General features: G+C 45.2%; 1 protein-coding gene across 1 annotated transcript; it reads left to right on the forward strand.

Moving 5' to 3' along the window:
- Nucleotides 1-1,616: 1,616 nt before the first annotated feature.
- On the forward strand, nucleotides 1,617-18,345 carry LOC119356048. The gene is made up of 14 exons (XM_037622946.1): nucleotides 1,617-2,021; nucleotides 2,611-3,294; nucleotides 4,247-4,450; nucleotides 4,648-4,959; nucleotides 5,095-5,213; nucleotides 5,370-6,389; nucleotides 6,722-6,863; nucleotides 6,946-7,105; nucleotides 7,207-7,370; nucleotides 7,783-7,862; nucleotides 8,614-8,713; nucleotides 8,894-8,955; nucleotides 9,349-9,505; nucleotides 17,815-18,345. The coding sequence occupies exons 1-14, from the start codon at nucleotides 1,848-1,850 to the stop codon at nucleotides 17,983-17,985; spliced, it is 3,549 nt and encodes a 1,182-aa protein (XP_037478843.1). The 5' UTR covers nucleotides 1,617-1,847; the 3' UTR covers nucleotides 17,986-18,345.
- Nucleotides 18,346-19,000: the final 655 nt, after the last annotated feature.

Genomic DNA, 19,000 nt, shown 5'->3' on the forward strand with positions numbered 1-19,000 from the left:
GGTCGATTCAATATGATCGTTCTTCTAAAGTCATACTCTCAATGTCGTTTTAGGACTACCGTTACACTTAACAATATCCTAAGATCCGGAAATCATGATCACCAACAACACTTGAGCCAGTCTTAGAGGCTAGATTAGGAACCTATTATTTACCGTTTATCATTCCACACATGCATATGAGTTTTCCACTAAATCACATATTCCAGAATCATAGCAGTTATAACATGAAATATAAACTCCTAATTATGAAAATAGAAATATAATAATACAATATTATTGCCTCTAGGGCATATTTCCAACACCTCCATGTATGCTCTGCTCCTCACTCTTTGCCGCCTCTTTTTGTGACAAGGCTTGATCAGCTAGCTCTTCCTCAAACAATGTCTCGCCCTCGATGTCAACACTCGCATGGTCTTCGGTCTCTTAGCCTTGTGTGTCTTCGGCACCATCCCCCTGGCCACTCTCATTGATCATCTCCTCCCTCATTCGATTGGCCCACTTCACCATCTCGGCCGCTCTCTGCTCCGGGGTGATCTCCTTCTTCGGCTTGTTCGGAGGCACAACGCGAGTGTCCACAACAGGGGCGACGACGGGGTTGGGCGCGTCGGCCATGCCTCTAGGCGGGAGGGTTTTGTGTGAGGAATGGTGGGAGTGGAGATGGTGTGCCATTGATCAGCGGGCCAGGGGATATCAAAGGGAGAACGTCGCGGGCGTCCGTGGCGTGTCCGGGTGGGCGCAAACCCGACCCAAATTTGGGCCGGAAATGGCTCAAAGCGGACATGAAAACGGACCCGTCCTTTTTCATCGGCGAATTGGGCCGTGTTCTTTGTCACGCAGGTGAATGAAATGGGGCTGCTCGCTGGAGTTACCCTTAGCCCTCGGCCTCTTTGATTCACATGATTTGTAAAACACATGAATAGAAAAAACAAAGGAATAGAGTGGCATGTCATCCTCAATTCTACATGATTAGTATCAGCGTTTGATTTATGCACATGAAAAACGTAGGATTCTTCATATAAGGTTGCAGTGGATGAAATTTCTCCTATTAAAACTAGTGCAAGTGAATCCTATGAAAAAATTCCTATGGATTACAATCTTAAGAATCAATCAACCCATGGAGGGAAAAAATCTTAAAAAATAGAATCCTTCAAAATTACGTTAGAAATCCTTTATTTTAAACCAAAAAGGCCTGGGGCCTTTCACTCTGTTACCGGTGCCATACTAGTCAAAAGGACGCCACATCACCATCGATGCCCAAGAAAAAGATTATGACTTCAGCTTCACAGTGGTGGGCATCGCTCAGTGTAAAATAAGAAACAAACAAGTCCATTGATCTAGCTATCGAGGGCTTCCAGTCAGCTTTGCAGAGTTGCAGAGTTTGTCATTGGAGCAAATAGCTGCTCCGATGCCAAAAAAAAAATTGGGTGGCTTCGACTGAGCACCATAGGGCATCCATGCCAAAAGGCTGGAAAGCGATTTTGACACCTCTTTTGGCCTACATAGTGGAGGGTTTGAGAGAGCTACAGTTTGCCAAAAAACAAGTAGGGACAATTGGCTTTTATGCCATGGACACCATCACCGGCCGTCCAAACATAATCTAACGCTTCAGCAGAAAACCGCAAAATTCTCTTCTTCCTCGGTTCGCTTCCGCCGCTCTCGTTGCTCTCCTCCGGTTCCTCGCCACTCCCTTTGCCGGGGCTGCCAACCCTCCGGCCATCCGCACCTCGCCGCCGCTCGGCTCTCACCACCATCCGCCCACCTCTGCTCCCGTATCTCTTCATCTACGCGCGGAGCCACACCACATTGGAGAGCATACCATAACCCTAGCTAGGGTGATAGACCCCCGGATGGAGGCCGCCGCCTCCAGCCTCTCGTCGCTGCTCGTCAGCCTCCGCGTGGACGGCCCCTGGACGCCGCCTGCAGCCTGGGATTCCATCGCCCCCGAGAGCGCGTCCGCCGGTGTTCCAGGCCCTGCAGGGCGTCCCTCTCGGGATCCAATCTACGAGCTCACCTCCGTTCCTGTGAGTGAAATATCTGAACCCAGCTAAATTCAGCATTATGTTACGACCCGCTGTGGCTACTAAACCAAAACTACTTCTGGGAGTTGCGACATTCATAGGGAGAAATTTTGGGTGCAGTCTGCAGTGCCCTTCAGCAGAAAAAGCGAGAGGACGCAATTGTTCTGTTAAAACAAGTTGATCCGGTTGGGGATTGTGGCCAGAATAAGTAGGCAGTTAGGAATGTAGGCAGATTGCTGTGAAATAGGGTTACTCGAAATGGCCACTGAGTGTGGGTAGTGAAGTGGGGGAAGTTTTGGATTATCTGTTCTGGGATCCTTAAATGTGGTATTGATAGGTATGAATGTTTTGACATTCTTCAAACGAAGCTTTAATCTGATGCAGTAAGTTAGGTACGAATTGCTAGTGATGCGATGATTATTAGTGATGACATCTTATAACCTGAATAGATTTTTAGGAAGCGACTATAGATGTGTTTGTGTTATATCCTCTGGGTAGTGCCATTCTATTTTGTACTAAAACCATGACAAGTATTTTGGACTGAGGGAGTATTATATTGCTGATGGGTGTGAGGATCATCTTTATTCTGCAGGATGCTGCTTTGGTTCGTTTGGCTTTGCATGCACTGCATGGTGTCAAATCATCGCTAGATGAGATTGACGAGCTTTCTGTGTTGTTCTCCTCAAGTCCGGCAGACAGGACATCTCATCGCATTGCAAATGTGTGGTCACGGTCATCTAGCACTGCCTCTATTGGACATATTCTCAGTTCTATAGGCTCTACAGGTCTTGCAGTTTTCTTCTTGCGCAAGTTTGTGCACTATTATCTTTTCCAAAGTCGAGAAGTAAATTGTGGAAATAGAGAAGGACATGGACATGATGTTTCTGATGACAAAGACACTGAGCATTCTCCTCCTTATAGTCTAGTGAACCAAGCATTTGCTGCAGCAGTTGAAAAAGTTCTAGAAGGCTATTTCTGTTCCTTGAATACTTTACCACCTTCAGTTAAGCTGAGGCGGTCAGTGGGACAACCTGATAGACCTTCCATGACCTCAGATAGAGCTAGTTGTAATTCTAGCTCTGAAATCACTCTTCTGGAAGTTTATCTCCACACCGAGGAGTTGAGAAGGCATATTAAGTCCCTTGGAAATATTTGTTTTCCTAAGTTTGCAGGTCTTGCATTATGCCAGGAGGGTTTGACTACTGATTCTAACTTGGAGTTTGAGAATTTTCCGCGGGGCACTGATTTGCTTTCTTATTTGTATGTCCGCCTTCGTGTAAGCAATCATCTTATTGTTTAAATCCTACTATTCGGTTTAACTCAATTTAAGCAATCACCTTATTGTTTAAATCCTGCTATTTGGTTTAACTCAGTTTAATAAACTTTTAAAGGGATCTCCTATTGTCCGCTACTTTGTATCTATATTTTATCTTGTCAATGTCTTTGGTTTGCATGCTTAATAACAAGATCTAAGCTTTACTTATGATACTGAACATTTCAGACTTACCAATGCCTTGTTTGAAACGGCCATGGGATTCTAGGTCACATTTGCTGTAATTATCCAGAAAAGGAACTTTTTGAGAGAGAATCTATCAAGTTTGGAAATGTTATCAAATAAAATTTCCTTTCAAGTTATTCTTTGCTGCTTTTTATTTATCTAAGTTTTTTGGTAATAATCGCCCTGAAGTGTTGCCAAGTTTCCATACTCATTGTTCTAGAATAGCTGGCAGAGATATTGGTAGCAATTTCTGTCCTCCATGAGAAGCAAATAAGCAATGCAAGATTTAGGATGGTGTGATAACCCCTCCCATATTTACTTAATAAAATTGTGGAACTTACCGCTTCATTTTGTTGTTGATATTCTCTGTTCTATATCGACAATACATTCACTCTCTTGTTTGTATGGTGCTATGAGCCCTGGGCTATGTTTAGTTTCATATTCTACGTAGCCGAGCATCTTATTTCTCTTATGCTTTATATGTTTACGCAGTTGCTTACTTGGTCTCTGCTGGGATGGGTTAATTTCTTTGACATTTCTTTGTAACATGGCAATCAACGCCACAGTTTTGTAGATTACCAGCTACCACAAGATCATGCTAGTTTTTCTTTATCTGATGGCATAAATTTGTGCTACTGTACTGAAAGTTTCTGTTTGGACATGTCCTTCTGTTCACGTTCTACATATGACAAATGTTTTGAAATGTCGAATGATTTGCCTTCAATTGTAGGATGCTGATCCAGTTCACTATGCTCTTTTGAAATATCTCTTCATTCGTTCCTGTGAGCCATACTGTAACTTCATTAAGTTATGGATTTACCGAGCTAGTGTTGATGACCCTTATGAAGAATTTCTCATAACACAAACCGAGAACAACCAGATTCAAGGAGGTTCGTTGGGCCCACTAGGTGATTTCACTGCATTGCCCTTCAAGGTAAGACATCACTTGTTGTCTTTGTGAAGCTTCAAGGAAAAATGCCTAAACGGTCATTATTGACCTAATTTATTCTCAACATCAGAAATTCAGATATATGATCCACTCTTCACATAATCCATGCATTTGAACCATGAAAATGTTACTCCTTTTCCAGTAGATCTAATTAAGTTTTTATCATGTATCGCTGTCAACAGGGAAGTAATCATGTATCTGTTCCATGTTTTCTGAAAGATATATGCAATCCTCTTTTACGCACTGGGCAGCAGCTTCAAGTGCTCATGAAGGTTGTAAAGTCATGCAATCTTTGTTCTACTGGAGGAGATAATTATGACACTAGTAAAACTATCCTTCTGGAGGAAATTCTCCCATGGTTTGGTACGCCAATTGAGTGCTCAGTGAATTCATTTACTTTCTCAAAAAGCAAGGCTGAAGCAGTAATATGTCAGAGAGACGCTATGTACAAGTCAATGCTAGAGAAGCTCCATCATTTTTTCTTAAATATTGAGGTCTGGTTAGCACTCTACTTTTAGTTCCAGAATTAACTACTTGTCTGTTTTTCACCCTTGCCAAAGCAACAGTACTAATACACTGGGTCAACTATGCTTTTAAGTCACACTTTATGACATGAAGTTATGTTTCAGATAATTCCTTTTGGTCCTCCGTCAAACTCCCTGCATAAAAGTAAAAGCCCTCTAGACACATCAGTTTCAGATGTGGAGCTATTGTATGGCGGCACCCATGCTCTACCAATTTGTGATATGTACGTCCTGGATCTACCTTTGTAGCAATGTTAAATCTGCCACTTTCATTCACTTCTTCTGTATTTTATTGTGCATACTCTTTTTTTACTCATGCGGGCAGTGTACATCATAAGTCTTCACCGCAACAGATTAGTCTGATCTGTCCTTTCTCACAGTATGTCTGCAGATGAAAAAGACAATGATGCTTATTCAACATCGCAAGAATCTTCAGATAAACTAGATCCACTGGAATCTTCAGAATGCTCTTCTTCTTATAGTTCTATGGATGAAATTGAGGTTGAGAGTGGCATCACTTGTGGTAATTTGTCTAGTTCCAGGTTTTCATTGTACTATACAAGTACAGGTGAAGCAAAATGCTCCTCAGAAACACAAAATGTGCTTTCATATCAAACTAGTTCTCATCACAACGGGACAAACTCTGCAAGCCCTAATGATGAGCACCATAGAAATGTTGATTTGGGTTGCAGCAACGTTCCCATGCACTCGCAGAATGTGGAACATAATGTGATGCCTGATGCTCTAGAACTGGATTACCAGTATAGTAAATTTTGGCCATTTGGCAAATTTCCAAAGAACACATTTAATAGTTCCCCTGGAAAAATGTGTTTAGTTGATGAGTTTCTGTATACTAACAATGAAAGTGCAGTGGAGCAAGTATCACATGATGATGTAGTTTATCCATCACACACAGAGAAGTCTTGCAATTCTAGCATTCCTTACAATCTCAGCACCAATCCCATTCTGAAGAATGCGGCTGGTCATCATATGGAGAGTGACTTGCGAGGAAAATGGAAAAATCAAGCACTTAAAAGCTTTGCTTTCGAGTCGGTCACGAATCCATGTGAAGTATACTGTGAAAGAAGCACGTCCCTTGTGGAGTCTGAAGCCGGAGCTACAAAGGTTGTACATTCCACTGCTCAGATTTCTAAACAGCCTGATTGTTCCAGTGAGCTTCTTCAAGCTAAGACAGGGAGTCAGGGATACCTTGCTTCATCAGGAGAAACAGAAGCAAGTGATAATCTTCCAAAAAATGTCTGCGGGGGAGCATTATGGGAGAAATTGTTAGAATATACTGCTAAATCAACAGAAAAGATAGCTGGAGATAGTAGTTCAGCATCTGATATGCCACTTGATATAGCTATTGACAAGTGCATTATACAAGAAATTCTGCTTCAGTATCCTTAATTGTATATGCTTGTACAGTGCAGCTCATAATGTCAGATTGATCATAATGCCTCTTTTTCATTCTACTATTACTATCAGCATAACATCAGAGACTATTTCACGAACGCTAATTTGTGATGTACTGTCTTTTAAATGCCTTTTTTTTGTCTAATTTAGTCCATCTGTCATGTATTAGGTTCATCAACTGCTTTTACAAGTAAAAAACCATCTTGTTGGTGAAAAAATAAATCTGATCCAGGCTATGATTCTAAAGCTTATAAACCACTAAAGTTGTTGGCCAGTATTTTTCTTTCTACCCATTATTCCTTAATTGTAATAAAAGATATAAATATGTTAGCAGCTTCACAATGAAGTTGCTTGAGGAGGGTTTTGATCTTTGTGGACATCTACTAGCACTACGACGGTACCATTTCATGGAACTAGCTGACTGGGCAGAATCTTTTATTGTTTCCATTTATCATAAGGTAATTTTATCCATTTAGCCTGTACGCCATGCACCTATGTTTATATGCACAAATCTGTTAAGTCTGACTTCCCCCCATGCAGAAATGGTTCTCTGTTAAGTCTGAGCAGAAAAGAGCAGAGATCCAAGGGCTTCTTGACTTGGCCTTGCAGAGGTCTTCATGTGATACCGATCCTTATAAGGAAAAACTGTTTATATACATGAAAGAACAGCCAGTCACTTCTGTGGCAGCCTCTGAACATGGTAATAATTTGATCTTTAGATTGTCCTTGGCTACAGTTTTTGGGCTTCAGAACTGAAGGTTTGTTTCTCGAATTATTAACGGCCCAAGTTTTGGCGGCCAGGTTTCCACATGCTGGATGACTTCTTGCTGGGTTATAAAGTTGATTGGCCAGTGAATATTGTCATTACAGAGGAGGCACTTAGGAGATATGCTGAAATATTCTGTTATCTTGTTCAAGTCAGGTTTGCAGTCTTATCACTGACTGAAGTATGGCGGTTTCTAAAGGTGATTCCTTTATCGATGTCTTAATTCATTGAAATGTACATGCCATGTAAACTTCTGCTATTATCTGCATGTATTGCAAAACCCACAAGGCTGCAGCTGGAGGCAATTAGGCAAGAGAAAATAAATAAACAAGCACTACACAGAAATTTTAGGGGTCGTTATTGTTAGTTCGCATCAGTCGGGGGACAGAGAGTTCTCAGACCCAACCCAGATGTAGGATCTATTTGAAACTGAACAAGTTTGTGGGGTGCCCTTTGTTCACAAACAAAATTACCGTCGAGTGATTTTTACTAAATTTTCTTCAAGAGAAGTTACAAGAATATTTTTCTGTCAACAATTGTGAATATCCATAATTGTGGTGACGTGGGACTTATTTGCTGCTATGTGATTATAATATGCTAATTTATTGTAGGAGTTGACACAGTTAATCAGTCGCTCTGGCCACAGTAGACCTGATATATTGAAAGAATTAAACTCTGTGATGAAAGTGAGGTATGCACATACAAAATCTTTCCAAAGCTTTGTGGCATTCAAATATTCCTCATAACAGTTTGGCACTTCCACTGAAGTGTTAAGAACATAATTGTCTGATTTGTTTCGAGTATTTGAATGTTTGATCTGTTGTTAAATCTTGTTATTCTAAAAATATCTCGAACTGCAATACATGTTGGCATATCCAAGTCATAATAAAAGTAACTGTTGCATTCATGTTTGGTTATTCATTCAGTGGTTTTCTAGTATTAGATAACCATAGCCAAATAGATTGTGGTTGATGGTCAGGAAAGTAGTTCCTTAAACATGTTATAAATATGACATTTGTAATTGCCATAATTGTCAAAACAAAATCGTTAATTTTATCTTTTTTGTACTGCCCACTCATTAGTCACTGCAAAATTGACCTGTTTCTACGAAACAACATTCCAAAAAGTAGAATTAGCTAGATATAATTCAAATTACATCTTGTACTGTTGAAAACATTGCTGGAGGGTTGAACCTTTTAATCTTCTGAGAAAAATAGTGTCATTTCGGATGGTTTAATTATTGATTTGCAATTGCACAGACCAACTTCTATATTATCTAAATTTGCATCCTCCATTTTTATGCGGAAGCATAATGAATTATCTCAATGGTCTCATGTATAGTTGCTTCTACTATGCGAATGCCTTTTGTTCCTATACTATTGACTTATGTGTCCTTATTTCATTGGTCTGTTTCTTGACATAACTATCCTTTCTTTTGTCAGACATCAAGTTTACCATTTTCTATCAACATTACAGCAGTACCACCATTGCAATTTGTCTGATATATCATGGCGCCGTTTTCAACATTCCCTTAAACATCAGGTATAATATATTTGTTGGCATAGTAGTTCTGTTACTTACATTCAAAGGGGATGAAAATATACTTTTTAGACATCATGAGTTTATTATATATTAACGTATTACCTCTTTTGAGATAATGATCTTACTTGGTTTGAGCTTTTCTGGGTGGCTGCGCATGTACTGATCTCAACTATTGTGTAGGTTAAAGATATGCGGGATATCGAGTATGTGCATTTGTGTTATGTTACAGACGCACTTCACATGTAAGGCCTTTACCCACAAAAATGAAACTAGTTTTCATTTTACTACATAATAGTTGATTATTTAATTGTGGTTCATGCCTGAACTAGTGTGATCTATTGCAATGAGCATAATAAAGATAATTATTAGACTACTATACTGTTTTGTCCTGTCACAAACTCACATTTGGCTGTTCAATTGAATATCTAATTCTTCCAAGTAGGATAGAAAGCAAGGGAAATCTGGTACTTCTGACATTATCTTTTAGCTGCCAAGAGAACTTCGTTTATCCCATTTAATTGGTGCCTATACTTTCTGAGTACATTTCTTTTGCTAATTCTGTATTGACTATAATATTGGATTTTTACTTGTGTTACATTATATGTTTGCTTCTAACTGCATGGTGTTTTTTTTAGATGTTTCTTATCCAATGAGACAAAACCAGTTGCCACCATAATCAAAAGCATGCTTCAACAAGCTTTGGAGTTCCGGTCATGTTTTAAGAGTCTTAATGACCTTTCAGAATCAACAGTTAATCAGCTTAATCTGCATTCTCTTATAAACTTCTCTCAGGTATTTTCTCGATTTCACATGCACAAAGTTGTTTGGAAGTATTACATTGTGTCTTCTGGGTTTATTCTTTCAACTCCAGCATACACATAAAATATCTTTACTGATCTGATAACCACCATTGATTATTCTCCCTAAGAACGGTCTGTGTATCATAGTTTTGGGAACAAATAATCTATGGTCTGTCTATAGCTCCCTGTCGACTATACGAAAATCCTGATATAATCCATTGAGTTTGATTCTACTTCTAAACGCCGGAACCCCTCTCAAAGTTATGGTAGTATACTGGGTGCTTCCCCTTTTCCTTTTTCCTTTTCCTTTTCCTTTTTGGAGCTTAAACTGTTAATTGTGCCCGAACCAAACACCATAGATGAAGATTGGTCACAATAAAGGGATATTCTGTCACATTGTGAACAGTTGGTAATTGATGGAGCAGAAACCCGTCAGTACCCTTAGGGTGGCGAACGTGGCCGGAAGTACCAGATCAGAGATCGCACGAAGAGTTTACCTAGGTTCGCGCCTCCGGGTGTTTGTATTCATGGTGGGATACCTCGTGTGAGGGTTACAATGAGGGATGAAGTATGAGTCTACCGACAGTATGGTTCTAGTAGATGGGCCTTGCTACCCCCAGCCCCCACCTTATATAGATGATAGGGGATAGGGTTTTACAGGAGATCAATCTGATCTTAGCTGCCACCACCTTGACTTGCTTGCCAAGGTAGTCTTTTGCCACCTCTCCTGGCTCCCAGGGTCCCTCCTGTGGTTAGGTCTTCGCCTATCTTCGTGGGCCTTGAGACGGGCCTGCTGTCGGGCTCCCCACCAGAGGAGAGGTTGAACGTGGCGGCACCTTTGTTGCGGCGGATGGCCCGAGCTCTTGTCTGTTTGTCAGGGTTGATGTGGAACCCGGAAACAGTGGAGTGGATGTTCGTCTGCGGCCTCTGACTGAGCTCGTGAATGGAGCGCCTGATTGTGCTGCAGGAGTTTGCTGCTTTTGAAGGAGCTCGGCTCATTCTTACGCAACTGAAGGCTTATCGCCATGATGTTTCCACGGAGGTCGTCGCCACTTTGTTTCCTGAGGGTTGTCACTTATCTGATTTCTTTGAGGAAGCGAGGGAGGCCTCCAGGATGGTGGCGGCGGACTACGACCTGGATGCGACCTGGATGTAGGCATTGAGTAGCCTCAAAAAGATGTAGTGTCCGTTGCGGCTTGGGCGATGCCCATCATAGACAGACTTATTCGTGTGATGCATACTTGAATCAGTTTCTTGTCATTTAACAGTTTTATTTGGAGATCAAGCGTGCTATACTGCCTGAGGCCTCTTTTGTTTTTGATCGGGGCATGATGCGACCAGAGGTTATTCAGTCTCTGTCTTCCCTCGGCCATGCCCTTTTTTATAAGGATTATCAAATTGTTTTTCTTACGCCGATGCAGCCCCGTGTTGGTGGCACTAGGAGGTCGGTAAGTGCGAATCAGCCCCTGGGTTCGAACTAATAGAAGGAATGCACGATGCAGCCTCTGTGCGGACTGTGGGGAGGTCCACGATGCTGATACAGCCCTTGAGCCTGGCAAGCAGAGAGATACGTTTGTTTCTACCTCTAGGTCTATCCCATTGTGTTCGTTGTATTAACAATTGAAATAGCAAATCACTATGGGAACATAGAATGATTCCTTTATTCAACAGTTTTTTTGGATCGAGCTGAAACAAGGGGGCTAAAAGCATAAAAATGCCTATGCTTGCTGAAAGTAACTCATGCATAAAAAGACATAGTTGGGCGGTGTTGCATGGATGCTTCGTGATCTGGCTTGTCTTGCGGTTGAGGAGGTAGTAAGCCCCATCGCTAAGGGCTTCGTGAATGTTGTAAGGCTCTTCCCATGGGGAGGAGGGCTTGTTCTTCTGCGACTTCTGCTTAAGGCGGAGGATGAGGCCCCTGCCATTGAACTCGCACGCCCGGACATGCCATCCATTGTATTGGCGTAGTTTTTGCTGATAGACGGCCGTGCGTTCGAGGGCAAATGAGCCGAGCTTCTTCCTTGGCGTCGATGTCGTCTTTCCTGAATTCTTCCATGGCCTCCTTGTACACACAGACATGCGGGGATTCGTACTCTTATGTCGGAGGGGAGTACCGCCTCGGCCCCGTAGACCATGAAGAATGGTGTGTCCGATTGATCTGTTTGGAGTTGTACGTAAGCTCCACAGGACGGATGAGAGCAAACCCATTTCCCCTTTGCTCGGACCAAAGGGGTAATGAGGCGGAGCTTCAGACCTTGCATGATTAACCAATTGGCACACTCCACCTGCCTGTTGGACTGCGGGTGTGAAGCCGAGGAGTAATCGATTGGATCCTTCGGTTGCGACATAATTCTTTGAATGTGTTTGCTGTGAAATTGGAGCTATCATCGGTGATGTCATGGGGGACTCCAAATCTGTGGATTATACCAAAGGTGAATTTTATTGCTGTGTCAACCTTCACATTGGTGACGGGCTTGGCTTCTATCCACTTTGTGAATTTGTCGATGGTGACTAGAACTTGAAGCCACCTGGCGTTGTGGCAAGGGGCCCGACCATATCAAGCCCCCAACGATGGAAGATGCCTGTGACACTGCACTTGTACAATTCTCCTTGGATGACTATGTATGCCTTGGACCTGCAAACGATGCACCGGACTTCGTTTTTGTCTTCGGGTAGGTCCTGTATATCAAGTATACGAGGAGCGGCCGAGTCCAGGTCGGGGTGACCGCGGGAGTTTCTTCCACGAGTTCCCCTTCTCCAACCTCATCTTCTGCGTCCGTGGGCTCTGGTCCACCGGAGGTCGGAGTATCTTTTGCTATTTCTCGTAGCTGCACAAATGGCTTGTGTAGGACCTCCAGGAATGCCTCAGCTGGGACTGGTTTTTGGGCTGCCCCCATGCATGCCAAGTTGTCAACTGCCACGTTGTCAGTACGCTTGGCGTGGTATAGTACGGTACCATCGAATTATCCTTCCAGTTCATAGACGACAGCGCAGTATGCGGCCATCTTTGGGCTTTTGGTGTCGAATGCCTTCATCACCCATTGCACGATGAGGTTGGAGTCACCGCGGCAGATAAGGTGATGGATGCCCATGGAGGCCGCAATGCGAAGCTCGTGGAGGAGGCCTTCGTATTCTGCCCCGTTGTTGTAGGGGAAATGTATCTGTAGGACGTAGTCATCCTATCACCGCAAGGTGTGATCAGGACGATGCCAGCCCCAATCCTTGGACGGTCATAGAACCATGTCCGATAGCGGGGCATGACTGACAACCGTGATGGGATTTGCCTGGTAGTAGCGACGTAGCTTGCGGGCCGCCATGAACACGCCATACGTGATCCTCTGATAATGTCGCTAACGTAGTATACAGGATGCAGAACCCGCTGCGTCTTGCCGGCCTTTTCTCTCTACTGCCATAACTACACTGACTACCTGTGTGGTGGCTGAGCGGATCGGTCTATAACGGGGAGGCCAGTTGCGGGTTGGATTGCAGGAGACGCCTGAGGTCGACGAATGCGGCCTTTGGTTTGTCGCTCCAGTAGAACTTGTCATTCTTTCGTAGGAGCCGGTAAAGCGGAAGTGCTTTCTCCCCGAGCCGGGAGATGAACCGACTGAGGGCTCCAACGCACCCGACGAGCTTCTGGACTTCCCAGATATTTTCTGGGGGCTTCAAGTTGACGATGGCTTGTATCTTCTCTGGGTTGGCCTCGATTCCTCGTTGAGAGACATGAAGCCGAGGAGTTGTCTCGAGGGTACCCAGAAAACGCATTTTTCAGGGTTTAGCTTCATGCTGAAGCGACGTAGGTTGGTGAATGTCTGCTCGAGGTTGGAGAGAAGGCTGGAGCCGTGTCTTGACTTGATGACTACATTGTCGACGTATACCTCGACGTTGACGCCGATCTGGTCGTGAGGACACTTTCGCATGGTTCGTTGATACATCGCACCGGCGTTCTTGAGCTCGAAGGGCATGGTAATGTAGGAGAAGGCCCCAAAAGGTGTAATGAAGGAGGTCTTCTCCTGGTTGGACTCCATGCGTATTTGGCGGTAGCCGGAGTAGGCGTCCAGGTAGCACAGAATTTTGCAGCCCGCGATCGAGTCTGTGACCTGGTCGATGCAGGGTAAAGGGAATGGGTCCTTTGAGCATGCTTTGTTGAGGCCGGTGTAGTCAACGCAGACAAGCCGCTCTGGGTGCGCGACTTCTCTGATGAACCTGGCAGCTAGGAGCCGAGCAATCTCTTTGCTGATGGCTCGTTGTTTCTCTGTGGTGAAGCAGTGGAGGGCTTGTTTGACTGGTATGGCGTCCTTTCGGACGTCGAAGCTGTGTTGTGCGATCTTTGTGGGAAACCCGGGCATATCTGTGGGTTTCCAAGCAAAAATGTCCCAGTTGCTCAGGATGAATTGCAGGGTTCATCTTTCTGTTCCTTTGACAGGTCTTCGATGATCACCGATTTCTTCAGGTCTTCTGGGTGCACTTGGAATTTTTTGGCTTTCTTTGCCGGCTGGAACACCGGCCCCGTCTTGGGTTTGGTTGGGAGCGTTGTTCATGTGCCGACGGACTTCTTGATGTGCTCGAGCTCCGCTAAGGCCAACGCTGCCTCAGCGAGCTCTATGTTGACGACCTCTGTTTGGAGTGCCCTCTCGGGTCCGTCGTGTATTGTGATCGTGCCATCGGGACCCGACATCTTAAGCTGGAGGTACACGCGGGTGGGCAGTGCCATAGACTTTACGTAGGCCATCCTGCCGAGGATCACGCTGTAGCCGGTTTGGAACGGGAGGACCTCAAACTGGATCGTTTTTTATCTGTAATTTTTTTCGTCCCCGAAGACGACCTCTAGATCGAGCCGTCCGAGGGGCCACACCTGTCCACCCGGTATGAAGCCATGGAAGCCGGTGATCGAGGGCTACCCCCATCTTGGCCAGGGTGTTAGGGAGGATGATGTTTACGCTACTGCCACCGTCCATTAGAAGTTCAGAACCCATGGGAGGTCGAAGCCCTTGATGATCGGATTTACCACCAGAGCAAAACTTGCCAGGGTGGGGAAAGTAGGCCAGATGGTCGGTGCAGCCGGAGGCTATTGTGGCGCCTGACCACTCTAGGAGGTCCGCCGGGGTTGGTGCAATCGCGTAGACCACGCGTCGGATGAGCTTCTGAGCGCGACGCGTTTTTGTGGCCTGGAAGATCATGTTGACGCTGATTGTTTGGGCGGGTTGGTGGGTTGGTGAAGATCCAGCAGCCCTGAGATAGGTTGAGATCGATGCCACCTTTTCCGCCAGTGGTGATGAAGGGGCATGGACGCATGTGGTGTTGTTGTGTTCGTCGAACATGAACTCAATGTTCCTGAAACAATTGTAGTCGACGAAGGGGTGAGGCGTTACGTCATAAAGCAGCCCCTGATTGTCAATCTCGAGCTCGAAGGAGCCGAAGATGAAGGTTTGGCCAAACACGAAGTCACCGGACACGTATAATGATCCAATATGGGTTCGTTCTCCGACCAGCGTAGGCAGTGCCTGGTGCGGCAATTGATGGAGCAAAACCCCCCAGTACCCTCAGAGGGTGGGAACGTGGCCGTAAGTACCAGATTGGAGGTCGCACGGAGAGTTTACCCAGGTTCGGGCCTTCGAGGAATAAGGTCAACTCCAACGCAGGACCCCAAATGGTCCGGCCGTGTCCGTTTGGGGCTAAACGGACAGAAATCGTGGCCCAACGCGCGGGAGCAAATGGACAAACGTTCGTTTTTGTCCGCTTTCGACCAATTCCCAACCCAAATTTTGGCCGTGTTTACGTCGAAACGGACATCAGGCGGAACGCGCGCCCTTGTTCTTCCTGGCCCGCCCGTCGGTGACACAACCCCCTTTTCTCTTCCCCCCGCCTTCGCCGCCGCCACACATTTTTCCGGCCGCCTCCTCGCTTTCCAGCCTGGTCGCCCAAACCACGACCACCCCTCGCCATAGTCGCCCCACGCCCGCGTTTCGGAGGAGTTTTTGCTGACGTTTGTGGCTCTTTGTCGCCGTATCTGGTACCAGGGAAGGTACAGCCGCCAGCAACGCCCATTGACCCTAACACCTTCCGGCAGGCGCTGCATAGTCGCCGGCTGCCATCGCCAACCTTGCCTGCTGACTGTGAGGGGAGCCTGAGGTGCTCTTCCCGACCGCGTCTCCACCACGCCCGCAAGGTGTTCGACACTTTGCTCACAAGGTACCATGGATAGTGGGGACAAGTATTTTTTCCACAACTTCATTTGTTCATCGGATGATTCGTCCTTGGATGACGAAGAGCTTGTGGTGGTTGCTTGGGTCGTTAATGACCACATTTCTAGGCAGAGACCTCGGTTCAGGGGATCAATCTCGGGTCATGCTCCGGCCTTGAACCGCAATAGGGAGAGTGGTCACGCCTTGCTCTATGCCAATTACTTTGAGAACACCGCGCTCTTCAGACCACATCAATTCGGCCGCTGCTTCCGTATGAGGAGACGTGTTCATTCGTATTCGGGAGGGAGTGGTAGGATATGACCCATACTTTGTGTGCAAAGAGGATGCCTTTGGCAAGCTTGGTTTCTCCTCTTACCAGAAATGCACTGCGGCTATTCGCATGCTTGCATATGGAATTCCAGGTGATCTTGTGGATGAGTACGTGCATATGAGTGAGTCCACATGTCTCCTATCAATGTATAGTTTCTGCAAGGCTGTGGTGGTAGTGTTTGGCCCTGAGTACCTGAGAGAGCCAACTGTCGCCGATACAGAAAGGTTGTTGGCGATCAATGCTGATAGGGGCTTTCCAGGCATGCTTGGGAGCATATATTGTATGCACTGGAAGTGGAAGAACTATCTATTTGCTTGGCAGGGGCAGTACAAGGGGCATGTGAAAGGTGCCACTGTCATACTAGAAGCGGTGGCTTCATAAGATCTTTGGATATGGCATTCTTTTTTCGGCACGGCTCTCACAATGATATCAATGTGCTTCAGCGTTCTCCAGTGTTCGCAAGGCTTGCAGAAGGCCACTCCCTAGAGGTCAACTTTGAAATCAATGGCCACCATTACAACAAGGGATACTACCTAGCTGATGGTATCTATCCTCAATGGTCAACTCCTGTGAAGACAATACCCAATCCGCAAGGAGAGAAGAGACAGAGATTTGCCCAAATGCAAGAGAGTGCTAGGAAGGATGTGGAGTGTGGTTTTTGGTGTGCTTCAATCTCGATGGGGTATCACTCGAAACCCTACACTGACATGGAGCACCGAGAAGCTTTGGGAGGTGATGGTTGCTTGTGTGATCATGCACAACATGATCGTGGAGTATGAGCGTGACGACAACATCTATGATCAAGGGTTTGATTTTCAGGGTGAAAATGTTGAGCCTGAGCACCACCAAGAACAGGCGACGTTTGAACAGTTTGTCCAATTCCATCGTGAAATGCGTGATTGGCATACTCACATGCAGCTCCAAGATGACTTGGTTGAGCACATTGGAATCACATTGGCAACCAGTAGATGATCGGTTCATTTTCTTTCCATCTATTGAAGACAATTTCGATTGGGTATTTGATTGTGTTTTTTTATGTGGAACTATTTGTTTGTAAGACTATTTGCAATGTTTGATTTATTTGGTTGTGAGACTATTTTTACAATGTGCATATAGGGGCGCACGGCCAACACATCCAGGAAAACGGCCGGACGTTGCCCCATTGCCCTACCCAAACGGACAAAATCCGGACTAAACGGTCGTCCGTTTGGGGTCGACAGTTGGAGTTGGCCTAATACCCTATGTCCTGCTTTGTTTTTGCATTCATAGTGGGATACATCGTGCGAGGGTTACAACGAGGGATGAAGTATGAAGCTAGCGAGAGTGGTTCTACGGATGTAGATGGGCCTTGCTACCCCCAGCCCCTACCTTATATAGATGACAAGGGCTAGGGTTTTACAGGAGATCGATCTGATCTAAGCCGCTGCCATCTTGACTTGCTCGCCAAGGTGGTCTTTTTGCCGCCTCTCCGGCCCCCCAGGGTCCCTCATGTGGTTCTTCTCCTATCTTCATGGGCCCCAAGACGGGCCTGCTGCCGGGCTCCCCACCATGTGGCCACCCCCGGTGTATTACACCGCCAGTAATAGATTTGTTGGTGTGTTCTATCAGTAGTTGCTGAGATCTGCTAAATATCTGTTGTCATGCACTTTACTTGCTGCAGTACTATTGTTGGTTTCCATTTCCTCCAAATCTTACCTAGCACTATGTAGCAGTTGCTAATTATATACTTGTCCTTTCCGGTAACATAATAATATGAAATTTGAGAGCATCTATCTTCCTGCACAGGTGGATGCAATTAAAACGAGGTTTGAGAGTAACATCAAAGATCTGTATATTTTGCATTCGAAGTCTTCAAAGTATGAGGAGCTTGGTCTTTCTCGCTTCTGGGGGTATCTGAACTACAATGAGTATCACTCTTTGAAAATCACCAAGGATGTGGGATGCTTCTACTTCTGACATGACAATGTGAAAAGAGGTGCATCCATTTATCTTGCAATTTCCGGAACTAGTTCACCTTTTGCATCCCTTCGTGACAAAAGTTAGTGAGTGTGATTGTGCGCTAGTTGTGAGGTCTCTTTGTTTGCATTTGCAAGCAGAAAGAAGCAGAACGTAGGGGGGAGGCTTCTCCATTCAGAGATACATATTGTTAAGATCAGCAGTTCTTGTATATTCCTTTCACTAAAGAGATTGGAGCTATGTTATTGATTAATTTATGGAGCATTTATACTTGAAAATGGAATGCCCGGTTGGGAAGTTAGAATATTGGAAATTCATTCAAAATTTTCAGTGAAAAGGGGAAGTTACATGACTTGAAAACTCTGGCAATATTGTGGGTTTACTTGGACAATGAAGGTCCTTGCCTGCCCTCTGGCCTCCTGCCACTGACGGTGCATCCAGGCATAGTGATGCCGTACCTGGTATTAGATATCCTGACTCCTGACCTTACTGGGGCCTCCTTGTTGCCCTCTCAGCAATTGCAACAAGATCACCACTAACTGGGCGACAGGACAGATTGGTTACTCTAGCTTTGAAGTAGTCGGCACACGAATGGTCCATCCATTGCATCAGGCCCGAACAAATACATCGTCGTACATGTCGATGCCAGCATGCTGGCGTATAAGTAGGGTTAGGCTAAGATCACGGCTGATGAGCTATCCGCTGGATAGCTACATATCTGTGTGGAATCCCTTTCAGAACGCATATGAAAAATCCACAAAACACGTAGCCTGACAGACGCACAACCACCAGACTGCATGCATGCGTACCACGCCAGTATTAAGCAAACCAATAGCGTGTGCAGATAGACACCATCACAAAGCTCACGTCTGAAGAGTCGCACCCTAGCATTTTTCAATGGTTGGCGCATGAACACATGTGGCTCAAAAACTGGGCGAGTCACTGTCGTAGGAAGAAACAAACCGATGACGGGACAAAAGGTTTGCACGGCACATGCAGATCCTGCGTGACAAGT

Source organism: Triticum dicoccoides, chromosome 2A, assembly GCF_002162155.2.
Source record: "Triticum dicoccoides isolate Atlit2015 ecotype Zavitan chromosome 2A, WEW_v2.0, whole genome shotgun sequence".
NCBI lineage: Eukaryota > Viridiplantae > Streptophyta > Magnoliopsida > Poales > Poaceae > Triticum > Triticum dicoccoides.

Excerpts from the sequence above, each read along its gene's own strand:
- LOC119356048 (XM_037622946.1), top strand. The coding sequence starts at position 1,848 with ATGGAGGCCGCCGCCTCCAGCCTCTCGTCGCTGCTCGTCAGCCTCCGC. Across the intron at positions 2,022-2,610 it reads ACGAGCTCACCTCCGTTCCT|GATGCTGCTTTGGTTCGTTT; the intron begins GTGAGTGAAATA and ends TTTATTCTGCAG. Across the intron at positions 3,295-4,246 it reads ATTTGTATGTCCGCCTTCGT|GATGCTGATCCAGTTCACTA; the intron begins GTAAGCAATCAT and ends CTTCAATTGTAG.